General features: G+C 40.9%; 2 gene segments (V, D, J or C); both read left to right on the forward strand.

The window, feature by feature from the left end:
- The first annotated feature begins 504 nt into the window (after positions 1 to 504).
- Positions 505 to 1,942, forward strand: LOC122739522. The segment is given in 3 exon segments: positions 505 to 553; positions 871 to 1,244; positions 1,865 to 1,942. Coding segments are annotated over 3 exon segments (501 nt in total).
- Positions 1,943 to 18,145: 16,203 nt separating this feature from the next.
- Positions 18,146 to 18,885, forward strand: LOC122739523. The segment is given in 2 exon segments: positions 18,146 to 18,232; positions 18,551 to 18,885. Coding segments are annotated over 2 exon segments (384 nt in total).
- The last annotated feature ends 7,196 nt before the right edge of the window (positions 18,886 to 26,081 follow it).

Consider the following 26,081-nt stretch of genomic DNA (forward strand, 5'->3'; position numbering starts at 1 on the left):
TCCAGCCATGGCTATACCCTCCACTCTGCCTCTTTGAATTCACATCTTCTCCAGAAGGGGCCAGTAGGGCCAGGTGCATGAGCAGAGGCAGGTGAGGCACCCCCAGAGCCTACAATCTGTGAGTTCCTGCCATCTTTGCTCCTTCCCAGGGCTGGGAGCTCTCTCCTGGTTATGAGGACACAGAGAGAAGCCTCCCCTCATTCATCCACAACCAGCTCCAACCACTCCCACATCAGACAGTAAACAGGAGCCTGTCTTTGCTCCTGAGGTCACACACTGAGGACAGAGAGGAGGGAGGCCCCTCCCCCAGAGTCAGGCTCAGCCAGGGTGACTCAGGGTGACTCACAGGGTCCTGAGAGGAGGCTCAGAGCAGACCTGGGGCTCTTTTGCATATGGAGCCCCAGGGGCCTGCAGGGAGCCCTGCTCAGGGTAGAAAAGCTTCCTCCCTCCTTGCTGCCCCCTCAGGGCTCTGAGTGCTCTCTCTGCAGGTGTCTGAAGGCCAGGATGGTCTCCCAATGGCAGCTGCTCTGGCTGCTGGTGCTCTGGGCTCAGGGTAAGACCCAGCAGGGCAGGGAGGGGTGAGGAGGGCACAGGTTTTCAGGGATTAAATACCTGATGACCCCTGGATCCAGGGGGTGAGGAAGCTTAGGCACAACACAGACAGGTGGGGGCTGAGGAGCCTGACCAGGCCCCAGATTACAAACATTGTGAGGTCTGTGGGAAAGGTGGTTTATGTCCCACATTGACAGTAAATACAACTTCTTGTCAGTCATTTGGAATTTCAGGGTCTCCCCTGAATTTTCTTGTTCCTACACTTTGACTTTCACATTCACACTTTTCTGATTTCCTCTCATTTTGTTGGTTTCCTAGATTCCCAAGGGGTCGTTGTGCTGACCCAGTCTCCAGCCTCCTTGTCTGGATCTCCAGGAGAGAGAGTCACCATCAGCTGCAAGGCCAGTCAGAGTGTAATAGATGGTAATGGTTATGAGAGGTTAAATTGGTACCAGCAGAAACCTGGCCAAGCCCCCAGGCTCCTCATCTATGATGAGGAATCTGGAGTCCCTGCCCGCTTCAGTGGCAGTGGGTCTGGGACAGATTTCACCCTTACCATCAGCAGCTTGGAGCCCGAGGATGCTGGAGATTATTACTGTCAGCAGTATGAGGGTTACCCTTGCCAGCAAGGCTTTAGGCCTCTCTTGGCTGTTCAGGGGATTCAGCTCAGAGGAGCAGCTGCTTCCTCTCTGGTGCCCAGGGCAGAGCAGGCTCACATCTCCCAGCCTTCCCCTTTCTGCTTCCACAGGTCCCCTCCTTTCTCACAAAGCCTTGTCAATCACATACCCTTTCTCCAAGGCAGAAGAGAGGCAGCACAGCCCCCTGGGAAACAAAGACAGAAATGCAAACAAAGGATATATTGACACTTCAAGTCTATGTGATAGCTTAGACTCCACATAAAGTGTTTCTGCTGTTGGGAGCATAAGTTCATGTGGAGGGGAATTTGCTCCAGTTCTTTGTTTGTTTGTTTCCATGTTTGTTGCTGTTGTTCAGTTGCATCTGACTGTTTGTGACCCCATTTGGGTTTCTTTCTTTTATACAGTTACATGTAAAGATAGTTTTCAATATTTGTTTTCATAATATTTTTAGTCCCCAATTTTTCTCCCTTCCCTCCCCCTTCCCCAAGACACAAAGCAATCTCACATAGATTATATATGTACAATCACATTAAACACATTTATGCATTAGTCATGTTGTGAAAGAAGAATCAGAACACAAGGGAAAAACTTAAAAAAATAAAACAATCAAAAAGTAGAAACAGTTTGGTTCAATATGCATTCAGAACCCACAGTTCTTTGTGCTTGATGTGTAGAACATTTTCCCTCATGAGTTCTTTGGAATTGTCCTGGATCCTTGCACTGCTGTAAAGACCCAAGCCTACCACAGTTGATCATTACACAATGTTGCTGTTACTGCATACAATGTTCTGATGGTTCTGCTCACTTCACTCAGCATCAATCCACCTAAGTTTTTCCAGGTTTTTTTGAAATCTGCCTGCTCATCATTTCTTACAGCGCAATAGTATTCCACTAAAATTATATACCACAGCTTGTTCAACAATTCCCCAATTGATGGGTATTCCCTCAATTTCTAATTCTTTGCCACCACAAAGGGAGCTGCTATAAATATTTTTGTACATGTGGGTCCTTTTACGTTTTCTATGATCTCTTTGGGATACAGATGTAGTGGTGGTATTACTGGGTCAAAGGGTATGCACAGCTTTATAGCCCTTTGGGCATAGTTCCAAATTGCCATCCAGAATAGTTGGATCAGTTCACAACTCCACCAACAATGCATTAGTGTTCCAATTTTTGCACAGCTTCTCCAACATTTATCATTTTACTTTTTTGTCATATTAGCCAATCTGATAGGTGTCAGGTGGTTCCTCAGAGTTGTTTTAATGTGCATTTCTCTAATAAATAGTGATTTAGAGCATTTTTTCATATGGCAATAGATAGCTTTGATTTCTTCATCTGAAAACTTCCTGTTCATATTCTTTCACCATTTCTCAATTGGGCAATGACTTACATTCTTATAAATTTGATTTAGTTCCCTATATACTTTAGAAATGAGGTCTTTATCAGAAACACTGACTATAAAAATTGTTTCCCAGCTTTCTGCTTCCCTTCAAATTTTGGATGCATTGCTTCTGTTTGTACAAAAAAAATTTAATTTAATGTAATCAAAATAATCCACTTTGCATTTCATAATATTCTCTATCTCTTGTTTGGTCATAAGTTGCTCTCCTCTCCATAGATCTCAAAGTTAAACTATTCCTTCCTCTCCTAATTTACCTATGGTATCACCTTTTATGTTAAATCATGTGTCCATTTTGACCTTATTTTAGTATGAAGTGTAAGATGTTGGTCTATGCCTAGTTTCTGCCATCCTATCTTTCAGTTTTCCCAGCAGTTTTTGTCAAATACTGAGTTCCTATCTCAGAAGCTGGAGTCTTTGGGTTTATCAAACAGTAGATTACTATAGTCATTTACTACTGTGTCTCCTGTGCCCAACCTATTCCATTGATCCTCCACTCTATTTCTTAGCCAGCACCAAATAGTTTTGATGACTGCCACTTTATAGTATAGCTTCAGATTTGGTACAGCTAATCCACCTTCCTATGCATTTTTTTTTCATTATTTCCCTTGATATTCTTGACCTTTTATTCTTCCAGATGAATTTTGTTATTATTTTTTCTAGCTTTATAAAATAATTTTTAGGTAGTCTGATTGATATGGCACTGAATAAATAAATCAATTTAGGAAGAGTTGTCATTTTTATTATATTAGCTAGGCCTATCCATGAGCAATTGATATTTTTTCAATTTTTTAAAAAATAAAAGTATTTTATTATTTTCCAGTTAAATGTAGAGATAGTTTTCAACACTTGTTTTTATAAGATTTATAGTTTCAAATTTTTCTCCTTCCCTTTCCTCCCTTCCCCCTCCCCAAGACAGCAAGCAATCTGATATATGTTATATATGTACAATCACATTAAACATATTTCTGCATTAGTCATGCTGTGAAAGAAGAATCAGGGCAAAAAAGGAAAAACCTCAAAAAAGAAAAACAAAAAAACATGGAAATAGTATGGTTCAATCTGTATCTAGATTCCACAGTTCTTTTTTTTTCTGGATTTGGAGAGCATGTTCCATTGTGAGTCCTTTGGGACTTTCTTCTTCCATTGGATTGGTGAGAAGAATCTAGTCTATCACAGTTGATCAACACATAATGTTGATGATACGGTGTATAATGTTCTTCTGGTCCTGCTCTTCTCACTCATCATCAGTTCATGCAAGTCCTTCCAGGTTTCTCTGAACTCCATCTGCTCATCGTTTCTTATAGCACAAAAGAATTCCATTACATTCATATACCACAACTTGTTCAGCTACTCCCCAATTGATGGGCATCCCCTCAATTTCCAATTCCTTGCCACCACAAAAAGAGCAGCTATAAATATTTTTGTACATGTCCGTTATTTCCCCTTTTTTATGATCTCTTTGGGGAAAAGACCCAATAAAGGTATTGCTGGGTCAAAGGGTATGCACAACAAATCATAGAAACAATCAATAACTTCATCCAAGAGAATGATAATAATGAGACAGTATACCAAAACCTATGGGATGTAGCCAAAGCAGTGCTTGGGGGAAATTTTATATCTCTAAATGCTTACATGAATAAAAAAAAAGAGGAGATCGATGAATTGGGCATGCAACTAAAAAAGCTAGAAAACAAACAAATTAAAAATCCCCAACTAAATACTAAATTAGAAATCCTGAAAATCAAAGGATAAATTAATAAAATTAAAAGCAAGAAAACTATAGAATTTATCAATAAAACTAAGAGCTGGTTTTATGAAAAAAAAAACCCACAATAAAACAGATAAACCTTTGGTCAATTTGATAAAAAAAAGAAAGAAGGAAACCAAATTACTAGTATCAAAAATGAAAGGGGGGGCACCTAGGTGGTGTAGTGAATAGAGCATCGGCCCTGGAGTCAGGAGTACCTGAGTTCAAATCCGGCCTCAGACACTTAACACCTACTAGCTGTGTGACCCTGGGCAAGTCACTTAACCCCAATTGCCTCACTTAAAAAACATGAAAGTGGTGATTTCATTACCAATGAAGTGGAAATTAAAGCAATAATTAGGAACTATTTTGCCTAACTGTATGCCAATAAATTTGTCAATCTAAATTAAATGGATAATGCTTACAAAATACAATATTTACAAAAATACAAATTGCCCAGGTTAACTGAAGAGGAAATAAAATCCTTAAATAAGCGCATTTTAGAAAAAGAAATTGAACAAGCCTGTGATAAAATAATGGGATTTTGTAGATGCCCAGGGGTCCCACCTGATTGATTTAGTATTGTGTGAATTGGTTGAGAATGAGAAACTGACTAAGTACCTACTTATGGGTGATTGGATGGAGGCCACACTGGCTGGCCCTGAGTGACATTGTTCTCAGAGGCGGTGTACTACTGACATCAGCAAGAGACCACCTTCAAGTCCAGTGCACCAATGGACTTGGATGATGCCTACCAATCAGCTTGAAGCAGTGTGTAAGGACTGCCTCTGCTCCAGACCTATAAAAAGCTTCCATACTCAGTTTGAGGGGAGTTTGTGGTTGAAGCAGGCTCGTGGTGGAGGACTTGAGGAAGAACCAGACCAGGCTGGAACTCTAGGCTAGATAGGCCTTTTCTTAAAACCATGTGTTCTCTTTTTTCTAATACCTAGTATGCTTTAATAAATGCTTAATGCCCCAAAACTGGTGCTAAAGCTTCTAATTTAAGGTGACCACACATTAGATTTTTTAGACATCACAGTTAGATTTTAAACATCACAAGCCATTAATAAGCCCTAAGAAAAAAATCTCCAGGGTCAGATGGGTTTACAAGTGAATTCTAACAAACATTTAAAGAACAATTAATTCCAATACTATACAAATTATTTGGAAAAATAGCTGAAGGAATTCTACCAAATTCCTTTTATGACACAAATATGGTGGTGATACCCAAACCAGGCAGAACCAAAATAGAGAAAGAAAATTATAGACCAATTTCCCTAGTGAATATTGATGAAAAATCTTGAATAAGATATTAGCAAAGAGATTATAGCAAGTGATCACCAGGATAATACACTATGACCAGGTTTGATTTGTACCAGGAATGCAGGACTGGCTCAACATTAGGAAAACTATCAACATAATCAACCACATCAATAAGAAAACTAACCAAAATCATATGATTATCTCAGTAGATGTAGAGAAAGCTTTTGACAAAATACAGCACCCATTCCTACTAAAAACACTAGAGAGCATAGGAATAGGTGGAGCTTTCCTTAAAATAATAAGCAGTATCTACCTAAAACCACCAGCAAGCATTATATGTAATGAAGATAAGTTAGAGGCATTCCCAATAAGATCAGGGGTGAAACAGGGATGTCCATTATCATCCCTATTATTTAATATTGTACTAGAAATGTTAGCTTTAGCAATCAGAGAAGAAAAAAAGGAATTAAAGGAAGTAGAATAGACAAGGAAGAAACAAAACTATCACTCTTTGCAGATGGAATGATGTATACTTAGAGAATCCTAGAGAATCAACTCAAAAATTACTTGAAACAATTAACTTTATCAAAGTTGCAGGATATAAAATAAATCCACATAAATCATCAGCATTTCTATACATGACCAACCAAGTCCAGCAGCAAGAGATAGAAAGAGAAATTCCACTTAAAGTAATGTTAGTCAATATAAAATACTTGAGAGTCTACTTGCCAATACAAACCCAGGAACTCTATGAACATAACTACAAAACACTTTTCACACAAATCAAATCAGATCTAAATAATTGGAAAAATATCAATTACTCATGGATAGGCCTAGCTAATATAATAAAAATGACATCTCTACCTAAATTAATTTATTTATTCAGTGCCATACCAATCAGACTACCTAAAATTATTTTATAGAGCTAGAAAAAATAATAAAATTCATCTGGGAAAACAAAAAGTCAAGAATATCAAGGGAAATAATGAAAAAAATGCATAGGAAGGTGGATTAGCTGTACCAAATCTGAAGCTTTACTATAAAGCATCAGTCATCAGAACTTTTTGGTACTGGCTAAGAAATAAAGTGGAGGATCAATGGAATAGGTTGGGCACAGGAGACACAGTAGTAAATGACTATAGTAATCTACTGTTTGATAAACCCAAAGACTCCAGCTTCTGAGATAGGAACTCAGTATTTGACAAAAACTGCTGGGAAAACTGGAAGATAGGATGGCAGAAACTAGGCATAGACTAACATCTTACACTTCATACTAAAATAAGGTCAAAATGGATACATGATTTAGACATAAAAGGTGATACCATAGGTAAATTAGGAGAGGAAGGAATAGTTTACCTTTGAGATCTATGGAGAGGAGAGCAATTTATGACCAAACAAGAGACAGAGAATATTATGAAATGCAAAGTGGATGATTTTGATTACATTAAATTAAAATTTTTCTTGTACAAACAGAAGCAATGCATCCAAAATTTGAAGGGAAGCAGAAAGCTGGGAAACAATTTTTATAGTCAGTGTTTCTGATAAAAGCCTCATTTCTAAAATAGATCAGGATCTAAATAAAATTTATAAGAATGTAAGTCATTGCCCAATTAAGAAATGGTCAAAGGATATGAATAGCTACATAAATGCTTGGAAACTACTCATTGACTAACCACATTTCCCTTCCCCAATCCTCAAACCTGTACTAGTACAGCTCTAGGACTTAAGGGAAATTCCTAGTAAAAGCCATCTCATGAAACTTGGCCCATTATCCCAACCTTTGGACCTATCCCTCTAAGACTTGAGTTCCTTCCCACAAACCATGAATTAGACAGAGACCATACATAGGACATATCAAATATTCCCTTTTATCAAACCTGTCAATAAACAGAATAATAGTGCAGATGAGAATATACCAGACAACACACAGAGAGAATGACCTTACCTGCTCAGGGTGAATATTTCCATTGAATTAAGAGAGCATCTCAGATATGCCCCAAGAGGAAATTTCCCAAAACTTCTAGTGTAGGATATTGGGATAAAATGATAATGGAGGTGTGGCCTCCTTGACATATTGGCTCCTTCCCAGATGTCCTCTCTTCAAAGAATCAGGAACTACCTGTCATCTGTCTCACAGCTGGAAGCCTGAAGATTAGGAGCACTTTACTCCCAACTCCACCCTTCGCATAGGCAGAGAGAGAGAGAGAGAGAGAGAGAGAGAGAGAGAGAGAGAGAGAGAGAGAGAGAGAGAGAAGTACCTCAAACCTATTCCCCTTCTCAATGACAGAGCTTATCCCTCAACCTTCTCTTTTCTAAGCTGCCTATTCCCTCTCCTTCATCCTCCATGCTGGGATTCCAGGTGTCTCTGTGATCTATTACACCTGTCAATTAGAAATCCATAATGAGATGTGGGGTTCTAGAGAAGACTGCCTCACACAGGGAACATCAGGACTTGTCCTAGGGATTCAGAGAACTTGTTTAGAAGGAAAATGAATTGTTGTGGGGCTGCCAGACTGGGAAAGGTCAGAAAGAGCAGGTCAAGGCTGAGGAGCTGAACATGGACAGAAGGCCATCTATTGGTCATATCTGCAATTGGCACCTGTGCTACATCAGGCCCCTCCTGGATTACTGCCCTGTGATGGGGCAGGAGCTTGAGTAACTCAATGAAACTATGAGCTTGGGCATGGAAAGTTACCCAAGATTGTGTGTAATTTAAAATTCTAAATGTGGGTTCTAATCTGTCCCCCCAGTTTTGGAGGGAAACTGATTAAAATCACTGATAAAAGAGTTTAGGTTCTTTAAGGTTTATTGAAAGATAGTAAAAGAAAGAGAAAGATTGAGAACAGATTTCTTATAGCCTGGAAATCATTGCCTTCCTAAACCTCTCACATCTGAAGTTCCCTGCCACCAAGCTGATGTCTTCCACCAAAAGGGAAAGAACTCTCTCACCAGCGTCTGCTTCCTCCTTCATGTTCCCCTCCCGGAAATGGGAGGTTCTTCAAGCTGTTTGACTAGCATCATTCAAATTCATTGGTTCACTGGATCTGAAGGTGGCCTTGATGTAAAGTTCAACATTTTTGGCTTCTGAGAACAATAACCTCTTAAGTATCCTCTTAAGTACCAGCCAGATGTGCTTACAATCTAGTAAGCCAGTCAGCAGTCAGTCACTCTTCCCCAATTCAATCAGTTTAGATCAATCTCCAGGTGGGCCCCTGAGTATCTGCTAGATCTCCTCATCTACCACATTCCATTATCTTGACACAATGGAGAGGTCATAGTGGAGAGATCTGATAAAAAGTGATGTATTAGAGGAGGAAATGATAATCCACTCCAGTACCTTTGCCAGGAAAATCCCATGGACAGTATTAAAGTGATAAAAGAGATCACATCAGAAGATGAGTTCCTCAGGGTGGAAATGACCAGCATGCAACTGGGAAAGATAAGAAGACAACTAAAAGTAGCTCCATAAAGAATAAAATCACTGGGCCAAAGCCAAAAGGAAGCTCAGCTGCAGATGCATCTGTAAACAAAGGAAATTAGGATGTTGTAAAGATCAATATTTGACCATTTTTCAAAAGGTCACTTTATTGTGTCTCAATTTGAGTAACAGAAAAATGTTTCTTTTTATTCTTTTTTTATATTTAGAATTTTATTTTCCCAAATTACATGTAAAATACAAATTTTGACACCAATTTTTAAAAAACTCTGTGTTCCACATTCTCTTCATCTCTCCCTCCCTCCTCCCCAAGAACTCAAGCAATTCAATATAAGCTATACATAAGCAGTCATGCAAAACATTTCCACATTAGCCAGGTTGTGAAAGAAAACAGACAAAAACAAAACTTCAGATAAAGAAACTTACACACACACACACACACACACACACACACACACACACACAAAGGAAACTTACAAAAATTTATGCTTCAATCTATATTCAGATACCATCAGTTCTCTCTCTGTAGATGGATTACGTTTTTCATAAGACCTTCAGAGTCATCTTGGATCATTGCATTGCTGAAAACAACCAAGTCATTCACTGCAGACCATCCTACAATCTTGCTGTTATTCTGTACACAGTACATTTCACTCTGCATCAGTTCATGTAGGTCTTTCCAGGTTTTTCTGATAGTATCCTGCTCATCATTTTTTATAGTAAAATACATTTATATAGTATTTTATCTTTTTTCTTTAAAAATTTTTTTGGGAGGGCAGATCAATGAGGGTTAAGTGACTTGCTCAGAATCACACAGCTAGTAAGTGTCAAGTGTCTGAAGCCAGATTTGAATGCAGGTCCTCTTGAATCCAGGGCTGGTGCTCTATCCACTGCACCACCTATCTGCCCCCTAAAATATATTCATATAGTATTTTAAAGAAAGATTTCCTTATAATAAACCCATGAGGTTGATTATTGCAACAACAGTAATAGATAACATTTATATAGTACCTTATACCTGACAAAGAATTTTCTTCACAATAGCCCAGCAAAGTAAATACCATATTCTTGGTCATCATCAATCGATCATCATCCTCAATTAGTCCTAATCATCAATCAATCCTCATCAATCCATCAATCATCATCATCATCTTATGTTACTCTTGCCTCTGTTTCAAAATTTTTTTCAGTTACTATTGTTAACTGTTTCCCTCCATCCTATTCTCTCCCCATGATATTTACTCTACTTTCTATCATCTTTTATCCTATCCCTCCTCAAAAGTTTTTTGCTTCTGACTTCCCCCTCCCCTGCTCTGCTCTCCCTTCTTTCACCTCCCTTCTTTCACCTCTCCCTCCTTATCCTCTTCCCATCCTACTTTCCTGCAGGGTTAGATAGATTACTCCACCCAATTGAGTGTGTATGTTATTCCTTCCTTGAGACAACTCTGATGAGAGTAAGGTCTTTGAGACAATTCTAATGAGTGTAAGGCTCATTCACTGCTTCACTCCTCTCCCATCTCTTCCCCCACTAAATAAGTCCTTTCCTGCTTCTTTAATGTGAAATCTCACCCCATTCTAGCTCTCCCCTTCCCCCTCCCCCAGTGCAATCCTCTCACCCTTCAATTTTACCCTAAAGATGTCATCATATGGCAGCTAGGTGACACAGTGGACAAAGCACCCACCTTAGACCTAGGAAGACCCAAGTCCAAATCCAGCCTCAGACAGAAGACACTCACCAACTCCATGACCCCGGGCCTGCCACCTAACCCTGACCACCCCACAAAAAAAGATAAACAAAAATTAAATGCTTTACAGGTATAATCCCTTCATACTCAATTTCCACCTGTGCCCCATGTCTAAATGTATTCCTATCATCTGCCCTAATACTGAGAAAGTTCTTATGAGTTAGACATATCATCTTCCCATGTAGGAATGTAAAGCATTTAGCCTTTTAACATCCCTCATGATTTCTTTTTCATGTTTACCTTTTTTTTTTTTTTGCAGGGAAATGAGGGTTAAGTGACTTGCCCAGAGTCACACAGCTGGTAAGTGTCAAGTTTCTAAGGCCAGATTTGAACTCAGGTCCTCCTGAATCCAAGGCTGGTGCTTATCCACTGCGCCACCTAGCTGCGCCCCCCCCCCCTTACCTTTTTATGCTTCTCTAGGGTTTGGTATTTGAAAGTCAAATTTTCTATTCAGTTCAGGTCTTTTCATCATGAATACCTGAAATTCCTCTTTTTCATTGAAGTCCCATTTCCCCCCTGAAAGATTATATTCAGTTTTGCTTGGTTGTAATCCAAACTCCTTTGCCTTCTGGAACATCATATTCCATGCCCTCTGATCCTTTAATGTAGCAGCTGATAGATCTTGTGCTATCCTGACTGTGGCTCCACCATACTTGAATTGTTTCTTTCTGGCTTCTTGCAATATTTTCTCCTTGACCTGGGATCTCTGGAATTTGGCTATAATATTCCTGTAAGTTTTCATTTTGGGATCTCTTTCAGGAGGTGATCAGTAGATTCTTTCAATTTCTATTTTACCTTCTGTTTCTAGAATATCAGGGCAATTTCCCCTGACAATCTTTTGGAAGATGATGTCTAAGCTCTTTTTTTGATCATGGTTTTCAGGTAGTCCAGTAATTTTCAAATTAACTCTCCTGGATCTATTTTCCAGGTCAGCTGTTTTTCCAAGAAGATATTTCACATTGCCCTCTATTTTTATGCATTTGGTTTTGCTTTATTGTGTCTTGGTTTCTCATAAATTCACTATCTTCCATTTATTCAATCTTAATTCTTAGGCAATTATTTTCTTCAAAGAGCTTTCCCTTTTGGCTTCTCAAGTTGTTGACTTTTTTCTCATGACTTTTTTGCATCACTCTCATTTTTTCTTCTACCTCTCTTACTTTTATCTTCAAAGTCCTTTTTGATCGCCTCTATGGCCTGAGACCAATTCAAATTTTTCTTGGAAGCTTTGGATGTAGGAGCCCTGATGTTGCTATCCTTTTCTGAGGATGCACCTTAATCTTCCTTGTTACTAAAGAAACTTTCTATGGTCCACATCTTTCTCTGCCTGCTCATTTTGCAAGCCTATTTCTTGACTTTTAACTCCTTCTTAAAGTGGGGCCCTGATTCCAGAATGCACTGTTCCAAGCTTCAGGGGGTCCAAGGTGGTACAATTTAAGTAGGGGCAGGTTATTCACTTACCTGGTCTGTGCTCTTCTCTGTAAGTAACCTCAAGACTACTTGCTTTTCAACAAGGCAACAAGATTTTTTTTGCTGTGGTTGATAGCGCTGGAGAGCCTGTGCCTCTCCCCCACATGGGCCACCACTCAAGATTGCTTCCTGCTTCTCAGCTGGGGTAGAACAACAAAATTCCACCTCAGCTCTAGCAGAGATCCCTGGCCAACCACTCAACCCTCTCAACAGACTGTGAGCTTAGTTCCAGAAGACATCAGTGCTGCAGCCAAATTCAAAGGCTCCAGGGGTAAATTTCTCTGGTATGGCGTGCCTGGGGCTGTATCTGTGTTGGTTCAGCCCAGATCTGGGTGGCCAGCCTGGGTCTGGGGTTGGATTTCTGTTGGCATGAACACAGGGTTGGGATCCACTCCCACCCTGGCACAGTAGCCCCCTCCTGCTGACCTTCTAAGCTATCTTTGGCTGGAAAATGATCTCAGCCCAACCTTTTGTGGGTTCTGCTGCTGCAGGAATTGTCTTATGGCATTTATTTGGAGTTTATTTGGAGTGATTATGTCAGGAGAGTTTATTGCCTTTCCTCTGCCATCTTGGCTCCCCCACCCCAAGACAAATGTTTCTTGAGCCCCTTTACTTTACTTTCTCTTTCAACTAACTTTCATTTTGACCATAACCATCAGTGACCAGAGCCTAGCATGGTGCAACACATAATGGGTGACTAATAAATGTTTGTTGAAGACCTTAAATACTCTTCTCTTCTACATTTCATTGGAATTTCTTAAGATTTACCATGCAATTGCATGTAACCCAGTTGCTGAAAAGAATAAAAATGGTTGCTTGTCTTTATAACTGTGATTCACTCTGCTTATGTTTTTGTGGGGGAAAGGTTTTTGTTTAACAGGACAAATGATATTTCCATCAGGAAACTAGAAATCATTATTAGAGATTATGAAGTCTGGAGCAAAGAACCAAAGTCTTTATATGTATATATGGTGTTATCATTAGTGATGACAATAGAAGAAAAAGGTTCCAAAGCAAACAAAATGTGGAAAATTGAATGTGTGGTTAAGAATATGGTATCTGAAAAATAGCTTGTATCTTTGGACCAGATTAAAATAAAGTAATGATCAGAGTTAGATTGTATAGAGTATTCATTTTAAGCATGGGTCACAGCCTGAGCAAACACATGGATCCTAGAGATGAAATATCATTTGTCATGGAGAGCCAGCTAGACAACTAGGTTGAATTGTAAATACATAAAAGTGAGTATTGGGTAAGAAGTGTTAAAAAAAAAAAAGTAGGTTGGAGGTCACTGGTGAAAGGCTTTAAAAGACAGAGTAGTTTGTATTTGATCCTAAGGACTAAAAGAAGCCTCTTGAGCCTATTCAGTCTGTGAATATTTGTCAAGCATCTCCTATGAGCTGAGCATTGTGCAGCAGACTGCTATAGACAGATCTAGGTTTTATGAGTGTCCTTTGACACTATTGACCAATCATCTCTTCTTTCCTCCTGAGTTTTCATGATACTGCTCTTTCTCAGTTCTATTTTGCCTTTTCCTTTCCCATTTTTCTTCTTCCTTTGATACAGTATTAGCTGTATATACCTTAACTATGAGTGTCCCAGAAATTGTTCATAGCTCCTGCAATGTAGGGGACTTCAAACGCAAAGCATGATCTTGGGTATGCCCATAAATTGGGAAATGGCTGAACAAGCTGTGGTATCTGAATGTAAAGGAAGACTATTGTATTATAAGAAATGGAAAGACTTAAATGAACTGATGCAAACTGAACTGAGCAGAACCAGGAGAACATTGTACACATTAACAGCAACATTGTGCAATTATCATCTATGAATGACTTAGATTTTCTTAGCAATACAACTATCCAAGAAAATTCCAAAGGACTCAAGATGGAAAATGCTATCCACATCCAGAAAAAGAGTTTATAGACCCTGAATGCAGATAGAAACATGCTATTTTAACTTTCTTTTTTGTGTTTTTTACGTTGTGCTCCATTTCTTCTTTTACAACATAACTAATGTTAAAATAGGTTTTATATTATTGCACATATATATTCTATATCAAATTGCTTACTGTTTTAGGGAGGGGACAGGGAGAGAGGGGGAAAATTTGGAACTCAATTTTAAAAAATGAATGTTAAAACTATCTTTACATGTAAATGGAAAAAATAAAATATTGTTAAAAAGAGAAGAGTGGGGCAGCTAGGTGGTGCAGTGGATAAAGCACCTGCTCTGGATTCAGGAGGACCTGAGTTCAAATCTGGCCTCAGACACTTGACACTAGCTATGTGACCCTGGGCAAGTCACTTAACCCCAATTGCCACACCAAAAAAAAAAAAAGAAAAGAAAGAAAGAGAGAGAATAGCATGATCTCACACAGAGATAGCTTTAACTCTTTGTTATGGCAGAGTCAACATAGTAGAATAAAAGCAGTATTTTAGCTGAGCTCTACCAAAATTCTCCTCTAAACAACTTTAAAATAATGCATCAAAATGAATTCAAAAGTGGCACAACTAATAGATGGTCTTCAGTAGTCTTATACTGACAGGAAGGGCCAGGACAGGTATTTTAATCCTCATTCCTCTAATTTATGTTTCCCTCCACTTTTTTCTACTCTAATAACACCCAAGGGGCAAGCAATGCACTTTACCCTACCTATCTGCAATTTTTAGAGAGCAACTGTATCTGTGAGTACTCTCTGATACTTCCATAGGAAAGAAGGAAAAAAGCATTTATTAAGTACCTACTAGGTGCCAGGCACTGTAACAAGGACTTTACAAATATTATCTCACTTGACCCTCACAACAACCCTTTAGGGTGAGTGCTTTTATTATCATTTTATAGTTGAGGAAACTGAGGCAATCAGAAGTTAAGTGACTTGCCCATGGTCACACAGCTAGTAACTGCCTAAAGATGAATTTGAACTCCAGTCTTCCCGACTTCAGTATCCTATTATCAGATGCCAAGGAAACACATCCCTTGCCAGTTCTCCTGAGATGATCATGTCATACATTTTGTAAACCCTAAATACTATTCACATATTATCTATCATTGCTCTAGTGTCCCAGAACTGTAAGGCTGTGAGGATGATGGGAATTTGGAGATGGATTATAAAGCACTCTTCTCAGAAATCAACCAAAATGTTACAGCTGGGGAATGTTGCAGGCACTTATAGACCAGGTTATTGTGTTTTTAGTTTAGCTTAATTGTTTCACTTTGTTGCAAGGGAACATCCACAGAGTAGGGATAAAATAAAATTGAAACATGAGCAATGTAAAAACAAAGTATGCAAATAAAAGGTTTTTTTAATGAGAAAAACACAAATGTCTCATCAAAGAAAACAAATCCAGACAAGGACATTTTGCAAAAATGTATGTCTCTGCACCTTGTGCACATCACCACTCAGTTAAGAGAGGGATACCATGCTTCATGACAGGTCCCCTGGAGACATGGCCAGTCATTGCTTTGATGCCTCTCAGGGTAAACTATTTTCCTAGAATAAGGGATGAATAATGCTAGGAATAGCCAAGACTAGGGGATTTATTCACTGACAATCAGTGGTCACACATGCAACACAGAATTGTAACATGAACTATCTTGTATACTAAATTGTAACCCAAATTTAGAAGGGTTTTTGACTGTGTACAGTTCAATATTTTAAAACACAATACTTCTTGTGAAAAGAATTGTGAATATTTTTGAGGTGGGAGATATGAATGAGCCAGGAACATCCCATTTGACAATAAAGAACTTGAAGATATATCTTTTGGACTTGAAAAGAAAAGAGATGGTATATAGAAACTTGGAAGCTTTTTCATGTGCACATAGATGTTAAACAAATATACAAGCACCTCTTCTCTACCCATTGCTCTAAATCTTCATTGACAAATCAGTCGAATCCCTTCTTGTGTTTGGTATCATGTCAATTTCTGGGTCTCTATTCTGATTCTGGTCTAACCTCTATATTTAAGGTATCCCCAGTACTAAATGCCACAGGGAGGTTAAGATCAAGCAGGATAAGGCCAGATTATCTTTGGCAAGGAAGAAGAGAGATTCTTCCTCATAGACAATGAGATGGGATCAAGAACCAGATGAGATACTGGGAAAAATATAGGAGGGGATAGGACCTCCCCAGATGCTTAAGCCCTTTAGCCCAGGAAAGCAAGTACTTTTTTCAGAGCCCAAAAGTCAGAGCAACCCCTGACCCTAGGGGAAGACTGGGTGTAATTCAGTTTTCCTATGATGGTCAGGCACCCGAGGCTCTCCCATGGTAAAAGGGGTATAGAGGCCAAAGAAGAGGATTCAGAGTCCTCAACCCCTGCCCATTTTAGACAGACTCACAACCTTCCTTCTCTGCCCTCCAGGGAAGCTGGTCCCCTTCCTTACTCCCTGCTCTCTCCTTCCTTAACCTCTTGCTGTGCCAGTTCCTCAGATGAAGCCTATTCTTGTCCTTTCTCGGTTTTCTCATATGTAAAATGGGCATAGACCCTCCTGTCATTGCTATTAGCTAATAGCACTTCTCTCATAGTGCAATTAGAAAGGTAAAATGAGATAAAATATTAATGTCCTTTGCAAACTTGAAGGCACTTGATATATGCTAGCTTTATGTTTATAATAATAGCTTATATTTTTATTGTCATTATGTTATTTTGAATTTGGAAAATTTCTGCTTTTCCATTTCTCTCCCTAGCACTTAGCTTTCCATTTATTCCATAGCTTATTGAGAGATTTTTCGAATAATGGGGCCTGTATACAGAAAAGGTCTACTTTAAAAATTCTTTCTGCCTGCCTTCATTTCATTCATTAGATCTATGTCTTCCTTTACAACATAACTAACTGGGAAATATGTTTTGCCTGCCTGAACATGGATAACATATATCAAATTCTGTGCTTTCTCAAAGAGGGGGAAGGAGAGAGAAAGAGAAAATTTGGAAACCAAATTTTAAAAAGAAGGTTAAAATGTTTTAAAATATAATTATAAAAAATAAAATATTTTCAAAATGCTGTTGACTGATGACAGAGAAGAGACTGGAGGTGGGTGGATCAAACTGGGGGCTCCTGCAATCCCCCAGGACAGAAGGAATAAGCCATAAATGAATGATACTTTCCAGTCTCGGTGTGTCAGTCTCTGAGCCATTCGCCCTCACCTTTACAACCTCACATTGGGCATGGATTTGCTGAGATACACATTTTGGGAAACAGTCACAGCTGGGATGAGGGATAAATCATAGTAGGGGTCCATAAATTTAGTGCATATCTGGAATGGGAAAATGATGTGAATGATAAAGAAGGAACGTGAGGTTTTCCTCCACGATGCTCAAAACAACTAGAGTGATCTCATCTAGTGATTGACAAAACTCATTCACCCAGGAATGAGGTTCTGGTAAGTTTTTCCCAGGGACTGGAGCTAAGAATCTCTCCAGTCAGCCAGCCACTCCTCACTGCTTCCTTGAATTCAAACCTTCTCCAGCAGGGGGTGGTAGAGGGGCGGGTGCATGAGCTGAGGCAGGTGAGGCACCTCCAGGGCCTACAAGCTGTGAGCTCCTGCCACCTCTGCCCCCTACTCAGGGCTGGGAGTTCTCTCTTGGTTAGGGGGATCTAGTCCTGGGGCATAGAGAGAAGCCTCCCCTCATTTATCCACAACCTGCTCTATTCATTCCCATATCAAACACTAAACATGACCTTGTCTTTGCCCTTGAGGTCACACATTGAGGACAGAGAGGAGGGAGGCCCCTCCCCCAGAGTCAGGCGCAGCCAGGGTGACTCCCTGTGGATCACAGGGTCCTGAGAGGAGGCTCAGAGCAGACCTGGGGCTCTTTTGCATATGGAGCCCCAGGGGCCTGCAGGGGGCCCTGCTCAGGGTAGAAAAGCTTCCTCCCTCCTTGCTGCCCCCTCAGGGCTCTGAGTGCTCTCTCTGCAGGTGTCTGAAGGCCAGGATGGTCTCCCCATGGCAGCTCCTCTGGCTGCTGGTGCTCTGGGCTCAGGGTAAGACCCAGCAGGGCAGGGAAGGGGTGAGGAGGTCACAGGTGTTCAGGGATTACAAACCTGATTTCCCCTGGATCCAGGGGGCTCAGAAGCTGAGGCACAGCACAGCACAGCACATGGGGGCTGAGGAGCATGGCCAGGGATCAGATAACAAATATTGTGAGGTCTGTGGGAAAGGTGGTTCATGTCCCATGTTGTTAGTAAATACTACTACTTGTCAATCATTTGGGATTTTAGTGGTCTCTGAACAATTTTCTGGTTCCTACACTTTGCATATTCACACATTTCTCATTTCCTCTCATTTTGTTGGTTTCCTAGATTCCCAAGGAGCTGTTGTGCTGACCCAGTCTCCAGCCTCCTTGTCTGGATCTCCAGGAGAGAGAGTCACCATCAGCTGCAAGGCCAGTCAGAGTGTAATAGATAGTAGTGGTAATAGCAGGTTACATTGGTACCAGCAGAAACCTGGCCAAGCCCCCAGGCTCTTCATCTACAGTACTAACATCCTGGTATCTGGAGTGCCTGCCCGATTCAGTGGCAGTGGGTCTGGGACAGATTTCACTCTCACCATCAGCAGCTTGGAGCCTGAGGATGCTGCAGATTATTACTGTCAGCAATATATAAGCTACCCTGTCCCACAGTGCTTCAGGCCTTAACAAAAACCTCCCCAGGCTGTTCAGGGGATTCAGCTCAGAGCAGCAGCTGCTTCCTCTGGTCCCCAGGGCAGAGCAGCCCCTGCTCTCTGGGCAGGCTCACACCTCTCAGGGCTTCCCTTTTCTGCTCCCACAGGTCCCCTCCTTTCTCACAAAGCCTTGTCTGTCACATGCCCTGTCCCCAAGGCAGAGGGGAGGCATCACAGCCCCCTGGGAAACAAAGGGGAAAATCCAAAGGGGGAAATTCTGAAATTTCTTATGCACTTGAAATCTTTGTCTCCCCATAAAGCGTTTCTCTTGCTGGGAGCACAAGTTCATGTTGCTGAGACTTTGCTGCAGTTCTTTATAGCAATGGTGTAAACACGTTTGTTGTTGTTCATTCAAATCTGGCACTTCGTGACCCTATTTGGGTTTCCTTGGCAAAGATCCTGGGGCGGTTTGCCATTTACCTATTCAGCTCATTTTACAGATGATGAAACTGAGGCCAACAGGGGTAAGTGACATGACCAGGGTCCCATAGCTAGGAAGTATCTAACGTTAAATCTGAACTCAGGACCTTGAATCTTTAATTCCTGGCCCAGCGCTCCATCCACTGTGCCACCTGACTGCCATGATATAGACTAGATTCCTTTTTCTTCAGCCCTGGACACCCTGGTCTCACAGGGCTGGGGTTCTCGTGACCTGGACCTGACCAAGAGCCAAGGTGAATGCCCTCAGTCACCAGCCACCACAGAGTTAAAGACTCATATCCTGAATCTGGAGGACAATATCCGTATTTACTGCCTCCCTGATTGTGTTGGTGGCTACCTTCTACCAGGCATTGGGGGAGTTCCTAGGAGAATAGATGGCAGGGTCACACCCATCACTGGCCATCTCTGCTAGGTGTCTCCAACTCTCTTATCTGCCTCAAGAGATCTCTTGGAGGTATGAAGGTTCAAGGCTCTGTCCATTCCCTTTAGGACGAAGGGCACACAGATGCTTTCACTACTGCCAAAAGGCTCTCTGGTCGGCCTTTGTCCCTGAAAAGAAGAGGGCATTGGCTCAGCTCCCAGGTTCAGCTCAATAGTGTCTTGGGTCCCTGTTCTCACCATGCTCCCAGACTCTGTCCTTCACATTCATGCACTCAGTTGCTTATATTTAATTTCTTTGCATGGATTTTATTACATGAAATGAAGGTCATAGAGTAGGCACAGTAAAGTCTATACAAGGGTAATTTCAGTTGATTTGGAAAGTGAGACATGGTCAGGCAGGGAAATCAGACATCCTAGAAGAGGGGGTGCTTGAACTCAGCTTTGAAGAATGCTGGGGATTCTCAGAGTCAGGTGTGTGGAGAGGGCATTTCAGGAATGGTGCACAGCCTGGGCAAAGGCCTGGAGACAGCAGATGAAATATCGTTTGTGATGGATAGCAAGACAGCTATTTAATTTGGATTGTAGAGTAAATAAAGGTGTCTACCGTGTAACTGATCTGGAAAGGAATGTTGAACTAGCTGGTAAAGGCTTCAAAGCACTCTGTCAAGTGCTTTGTGTTTTATCCTAAAGACAAAAGAGGCAATTTTATTTATTTATTTATTGGTGAGGCAATTGGCGTTAAGTGACTTGCCCAGGGTCACACAGCTAGTAAGTGTTAAGGGTCTGAGGCCGGATTTGAACTCAGGTCCTCCTGAATCCAAGGCCAGTGCTCTATCCACTGCACCACCTAGCTGCCCCAGGCAATTTTATTTAATCAGTCATTATGTCAGTAAGCATTTATTAAGTACCTTCCATGTCCTGAGAAGGGGAGTTTCATGGTTAGATTTATGCTCCAGGCAAAGGACCAGAGACACTTAGAGCTTTCATCTATTTATAATTGAAACATAGATACTTTCTGAGGCCAAGTTCGGTGGACTTGGGTAACACAGCTGGTGGGTGTCTGGGCTAGGATTTGAACTGAAATTCTCCCAACTTCAGGGACAGTGCTCTATCCATTGTGTTACCTAGTTGCCTGGCAAACAGGGAATAGCAACATGATGAAAACTGCCTGCTCCAATCATGTCTTCCTGTAGTTTCTTTTCCCCTTCAGTAACTTGAAGTGGGATTACTCTCTTCTACTGTTTTCTCTTGAAGCTGAAAGCCAAGAGCACCCAAAGCAATTTGACCCTTGAAGAAGTAGTAAATGAATAATTTTGATTAAGGATGGGTTATGGGGGTGGGTGGCACTAAGGAGGGCTGTACACCAGATTTATTTACAACTGAATTAAATCAAGCATTAAAAGAGAAACTAATGCCTATGTTACAGAAATTCTCAGAAAAAGAGAAGACATTTTACCGAATCTCTCATACTAGAAAACAGAATATTCTCTTAATATCAAAACCATACAGAGACTAAAAAAGAATTACAAACTTATTTCATTTAGGAATACTAAAGCAAAAATATTAAATAAAATCATCACAAGGTTTCTGAAGCAATAAATATATAGACTATAAATCATTATGACCTAGAAGAACTCACAATCAAATCATTAGCTAATTTAACAACAAAAATAACAGAAAGAATAGAATTATTTCTCTAGATATGGGTAAAAGTTCTGACAAAATGTGTCTCTAAACTTATATTGGTGGGTCTAAAAAAGCACAGAAACCCTTAAAAATATGAACTAAAGCACATATTTAAAACCAAGAGTAAGAACTGTTTATAATTGAGAAACATTAGTTTTCCTTTAACAAGTACACTAGCTTAGTAGGGTCTACTGAGAATTATTCATGATATACCCTGTGGCCCAACAACCCTTCTGTAGACCATAGACCCTAAGATAGTCAAAGACATAAACACAAGTCCAATAGAAAGTAAAATATTCAGGATAATGCTTTTTGTGACTGTGAAGAACTGGAAATAAAATGGGCATCTATCAACAAGTGAAAGGTTGAACAAACCAAATATGAATGTATTAGAATACTATTATATGATAAGAAATGGTGACTATGAGGAATATAGATAACCAGGGAAAGGTTTGTGTGAATGGAATCTGAGTGATATAAATAGAATCTAAAGGGCAATATGAATACAACAATATAAATGAAAAAAGATGCTTAAAAGGAAATAAAACCAAGAGTAGGTGAAATAACCAAAGAAGGTCCTAAAGAACAAATAATGAATCAAACCTTTCTCAAGTTCAATTAAAAAGTTGGAGGACTGTTAAATGAGAAAACTTAAGCCTTTTCTGATGTATCCAATGTATGGAATGTTGTTGCTCAATTATTTTTTGTAAGGAAGTAAGGAATCAATGTAGTAGTTGGGAGGTTCCTGAAGTGTTAAAGGTAAATGCAATTAATAAAACATTATTATTATTATTATTATTATTATTATTATTATTATTATTATTATTAGTGAGTCAATTGGGGTTAAATGACTTGCCCAGGGTCACACAGCTAGTAAGTGTCAAGTATCTGAGGCCGGATTTGGACTCAGGTCCTCTTGAATCGAGGACCAGTGCTCTATCCACTGAGCCACCTCGCTGCCCCAATAAAACATTATTTTAAAGCTAAAAAATAAGGATGAGTCTGAATTTGCCCTTGGATTATCAAGGGTTAGTGCATTTAAACAGCCAAACAACCTTTGTCTTTAATTCAGACATGATCAGGCTATTTGATTGTAATGGAGAACAGGCCTTCATTTTTATATGTTAACTGGAGCAAACATTTCATTTTTATTAAATTCTATTTCTGGGACTAAAAGGACTTCAGGGATGAATTAAATGATCAGTTAGATCCTGAAAAGATAAACAAAAACAAAAGAAGCTTCCTTCCCTAGGAATGTGGTTGAGAGGTTGTGTGTATATGAGTCTCCTCTTTATCCCCTGGTATTGACATCTTAGGCATTCCCACAATCTCCACAGTCCAGGAAGGGGGATCCTTTCTTGCATTTTCTGTACCTGTGTGCGATTCTTCACAAAAATTCATTTCTACTCTTCTACTGGCCCGATGTTCTTGGGAAACCATGATGAGCTCCTTGATTTTGAGTTGTGTACGGGCCAAATTTTAATTGGGGAGTGTTAGCTAGGCAGTTCGCCACAATATTGGGGCAAGGATGGAGACCAACAGCCTCCCTCAAAAACAGAACAGGGTTTATTAACAAGAATGAACTTAAAAACACAAGCAGGATCAGCAGAATTAAGGGAAAGGAAAAAAAATGGGAGAAGGGAAATGATACGACCTGAATAACACCACTGTCCAGGGATCAGCTGAGAACACATGGCTGCATCCTGTCGATTTCAAGCTTCAAGCTAGAATGGTAAAACTCCTCCCTTCTCCTTCCCAGCAGACCCCAGGCTGACCACACACCGCCCCAAGCCAATTGGCTGGCAGCCCTGATTGACAGTCACATGATTGCCCTCACTGGGCTTCCAGTCATTATAATTTTGCCAAGCCCATGGCCACAGCTACAACCAGTGGGTGGAGCACCATGCCATTGTGGAGGCTCGGAGCCTAAGCCCCAGGCCAATGGGCCCACCGGGGTTTTTAAAATTCTAGCCAAAAGATGGGGTCATAAAAACCTCAAATAACAATTAATTCTTTTTTTTTCTTTTGGTGAGGCAATTGGTGTTAAGTGACTTGCCCAGGGTCACACAGCTAGTAAGTGTCAAGGGTCTGAGGCTGGATTTGAACTTAGGTCCTCCTGAATCCAAGGCCAGTGCTTTATCCACTGCACTACCTAGCTGCCCCAACAATGAATTCTTTACAGTTGACATGTGTAAAAATGTGATGAAGTGATGCTGTGATTTGTAAGTGGAATCCATCTCCGCCTGATTCTCACTCTCTGCCCTCACCTGGCGTCTGGAGAGGAATTTCAAGAGGGAGAGAAGACATATATGGGAGGAGAAGCAGAGGCCTCCCCAGTGGAAAGGAACCTGAGCTGTGCTCCAAAGGCAGCTGGGGATCCTGTCTGGTAGAGGTGGGGGGGCCTGCATGGCCCTCTAAGGGAGGGAGCCCCCTGTGCAGGGCCTGGCAATACACGAGGGAAGGCTGTGTGCAGGAAGAGCCAGCAGGCTGGTTATACTAGAACAGAGAGGACACAGAGCTGAGTGATATGACATGAGCCTGGGAAGGGAGGAGGGAGCCACACAGTGGGGAATGTGAGAAGCCAGCTTGGGGACTTTGTGTTTTATCCTAGAGTGAATAGGAAGGCAGTGGGGATTTCTGAGTAGGAGAGTGACATGTGTAGATTTAATGAATATCACTTTGGCTCCCTTGTGGAAGAGGGAAAATCACAACAGTTTCTGATGATCTAACACTTAAAGGTAATAATGCTTTTTCAGTACATCACTAGTTCTGATCCACATTAACGTCCTGTTGGTTCAGTCATGCATGAGGGACAATGTTAGGTATGTTCAGCATCTTCTGCCAACTCCTTTTTCATCATCTTGGCAACTCAAAGAGGTTTAGTAATTTGATCAAAGTCGCACAGCTCATAAGAAGTAGAACTGATACTTAGGCCAAACTCCAAGGCTGACAGTCTTTTCCTAAATATCTTTGGCCACTGGCATGGGTCTTTCCCAAAATAGGGTAAGGGATCCTGACCATGTCACTTCACCTTTGACTCTGTTTGCTCATCTATAAAATGGTACTAGTACTCCCTGTCGGGGCTATTAGCTAATAGCACATACTCCTTAGGGAAATTATAAGGGTAAGATGAGATAAAATGTTCATGTATTTTGCAAACTTGAGGGCCCTAAATAATGGCTAGCTATAAAATAATAATAATAGCTTTTGTTGTTATTGTTATTATTTTTTATTATTTCTATTTATTTATTTTTATGCGTTATCCATTATATGAACACCTTTGGGCCTGTATTATTTCTGCTTTTCCAGTTCTCTCCCCAGTATTTAGCATTCAGTTTTGATCATAGCTTAATAAATGCTTTTTCAACTAATGGTATCTGAATGCAGATCAAAGCCTATTTTTTCCTTCCTTTCTTCCTTTTTCTTTCCTTCTTTCTTTGTCTTCTTTCACACCATGACTAAGAAATGTTTTCTCTGACTGCACATGTATAATATGTTTCAAATTGCTTGACTTCTCAATAAGGGAGAAGGAAAGGGAAGCAGAAAATGTGGAACTCAAAAATTTTTAAAAATGAAGGTTAAATGATTTTAATGTAATTTAAAAAATAAAATATTTTAAAATAGCAAGGGTAGTTTTTCACAGTCACCCTCACTTTCATAGCTTCACGCTGGGCACAGATTTGGCTAGAGCCACATTTCTAGAAACAGTCACAGCCAGGATATGGGATGGATCATAGCATAGATCCTCACCTTTAGTGCAGGTCTGTAATGGGAAAATGGGGACAAGGGGAGAGATAACATTTTCCTCCATGATGCTTCAGAACAACTGCAGCAATCTCATCCAGTAACCCAGGAATGAGGCTCTACTAGGTTTTTTCAAGGGCCCAGGCTAAGATCTGTCCATGTCAGCCAGTCCCTCCTCTCTGCCTCCTGGAATTCACACCTTCTACAGCAGGGGGCGGTAGAGGGCCAGGTGCATGAGCAGATGCAGGTGAGGCACTTCCAGAGCCTATAAGCTGTGAGCTCCTGCCACCTCTGCCCCCTCCCTGGACTGGGAGCTCTCTCCTGGTTATGGGGGATCTAGTCCTGGGGCACAGAGAGAAGCCTCCCCTCATTCATCCACAACCAGCTCCAACCATTCCCACATCAGACACTAAACAGGAGCCTGTCTTTGCTCTTGAGGTCACACACTGAGGACAGAGAGGAGGCGCCCCCTCCCCCCACAGTCAGGCTCAGCCAGGGTGACTCAGTGTGTCTCACAGGGTCCTGAGAGGAGGCTCAGAGCAGACCTGGGGCTCTTTTGCATATGGAGCCCCAGGGGCCTGCAGGGAGCCCTCCTCAGGGTAGAAAAGCTTCCTCCCTCCTTGCTGCCCCCTCAGGGCTCTGACTGCTCTTTCTGCAGGTGTCTGAAGGCCAGGATGATCTCCCCATGGCAGCTCCTCTGGCTGCTGGTGCTCTGGGCTCAGGGTAAGACCCAGCAGGGCAGGGAAGGGTGAGGAGGTCACAGGTTTTCAGGAATTAAAGACCTGATGACCCCTGGATCCAGGGGGTGAGGAAGCTTAGACACAGCACAGGCAGATGGGGCTGAGGAGCATGGCAAGGGATCAGATTATATTGTGAGGTCTGTGGCAAAGATGATTTATGTCCCATATTGACAGTAAA

The sequence above is a fragment of the Dromiciops gliroides genome, chromosome 2 (assembly GCF_019393635.1).
Source record: "Dromiciops gliroides isolate mDroGli1 chromosome 2, mDroGli1.pri, whole genome shotgun sequence".
Classification (NCBI taxonomy): domain Eukaryota; kingdom Metazoa; phylum Chordata; class Mammalia; order Microbiotheria; family Microbiotheriidae; genus Dromiciops; species Dromiciops gliroides.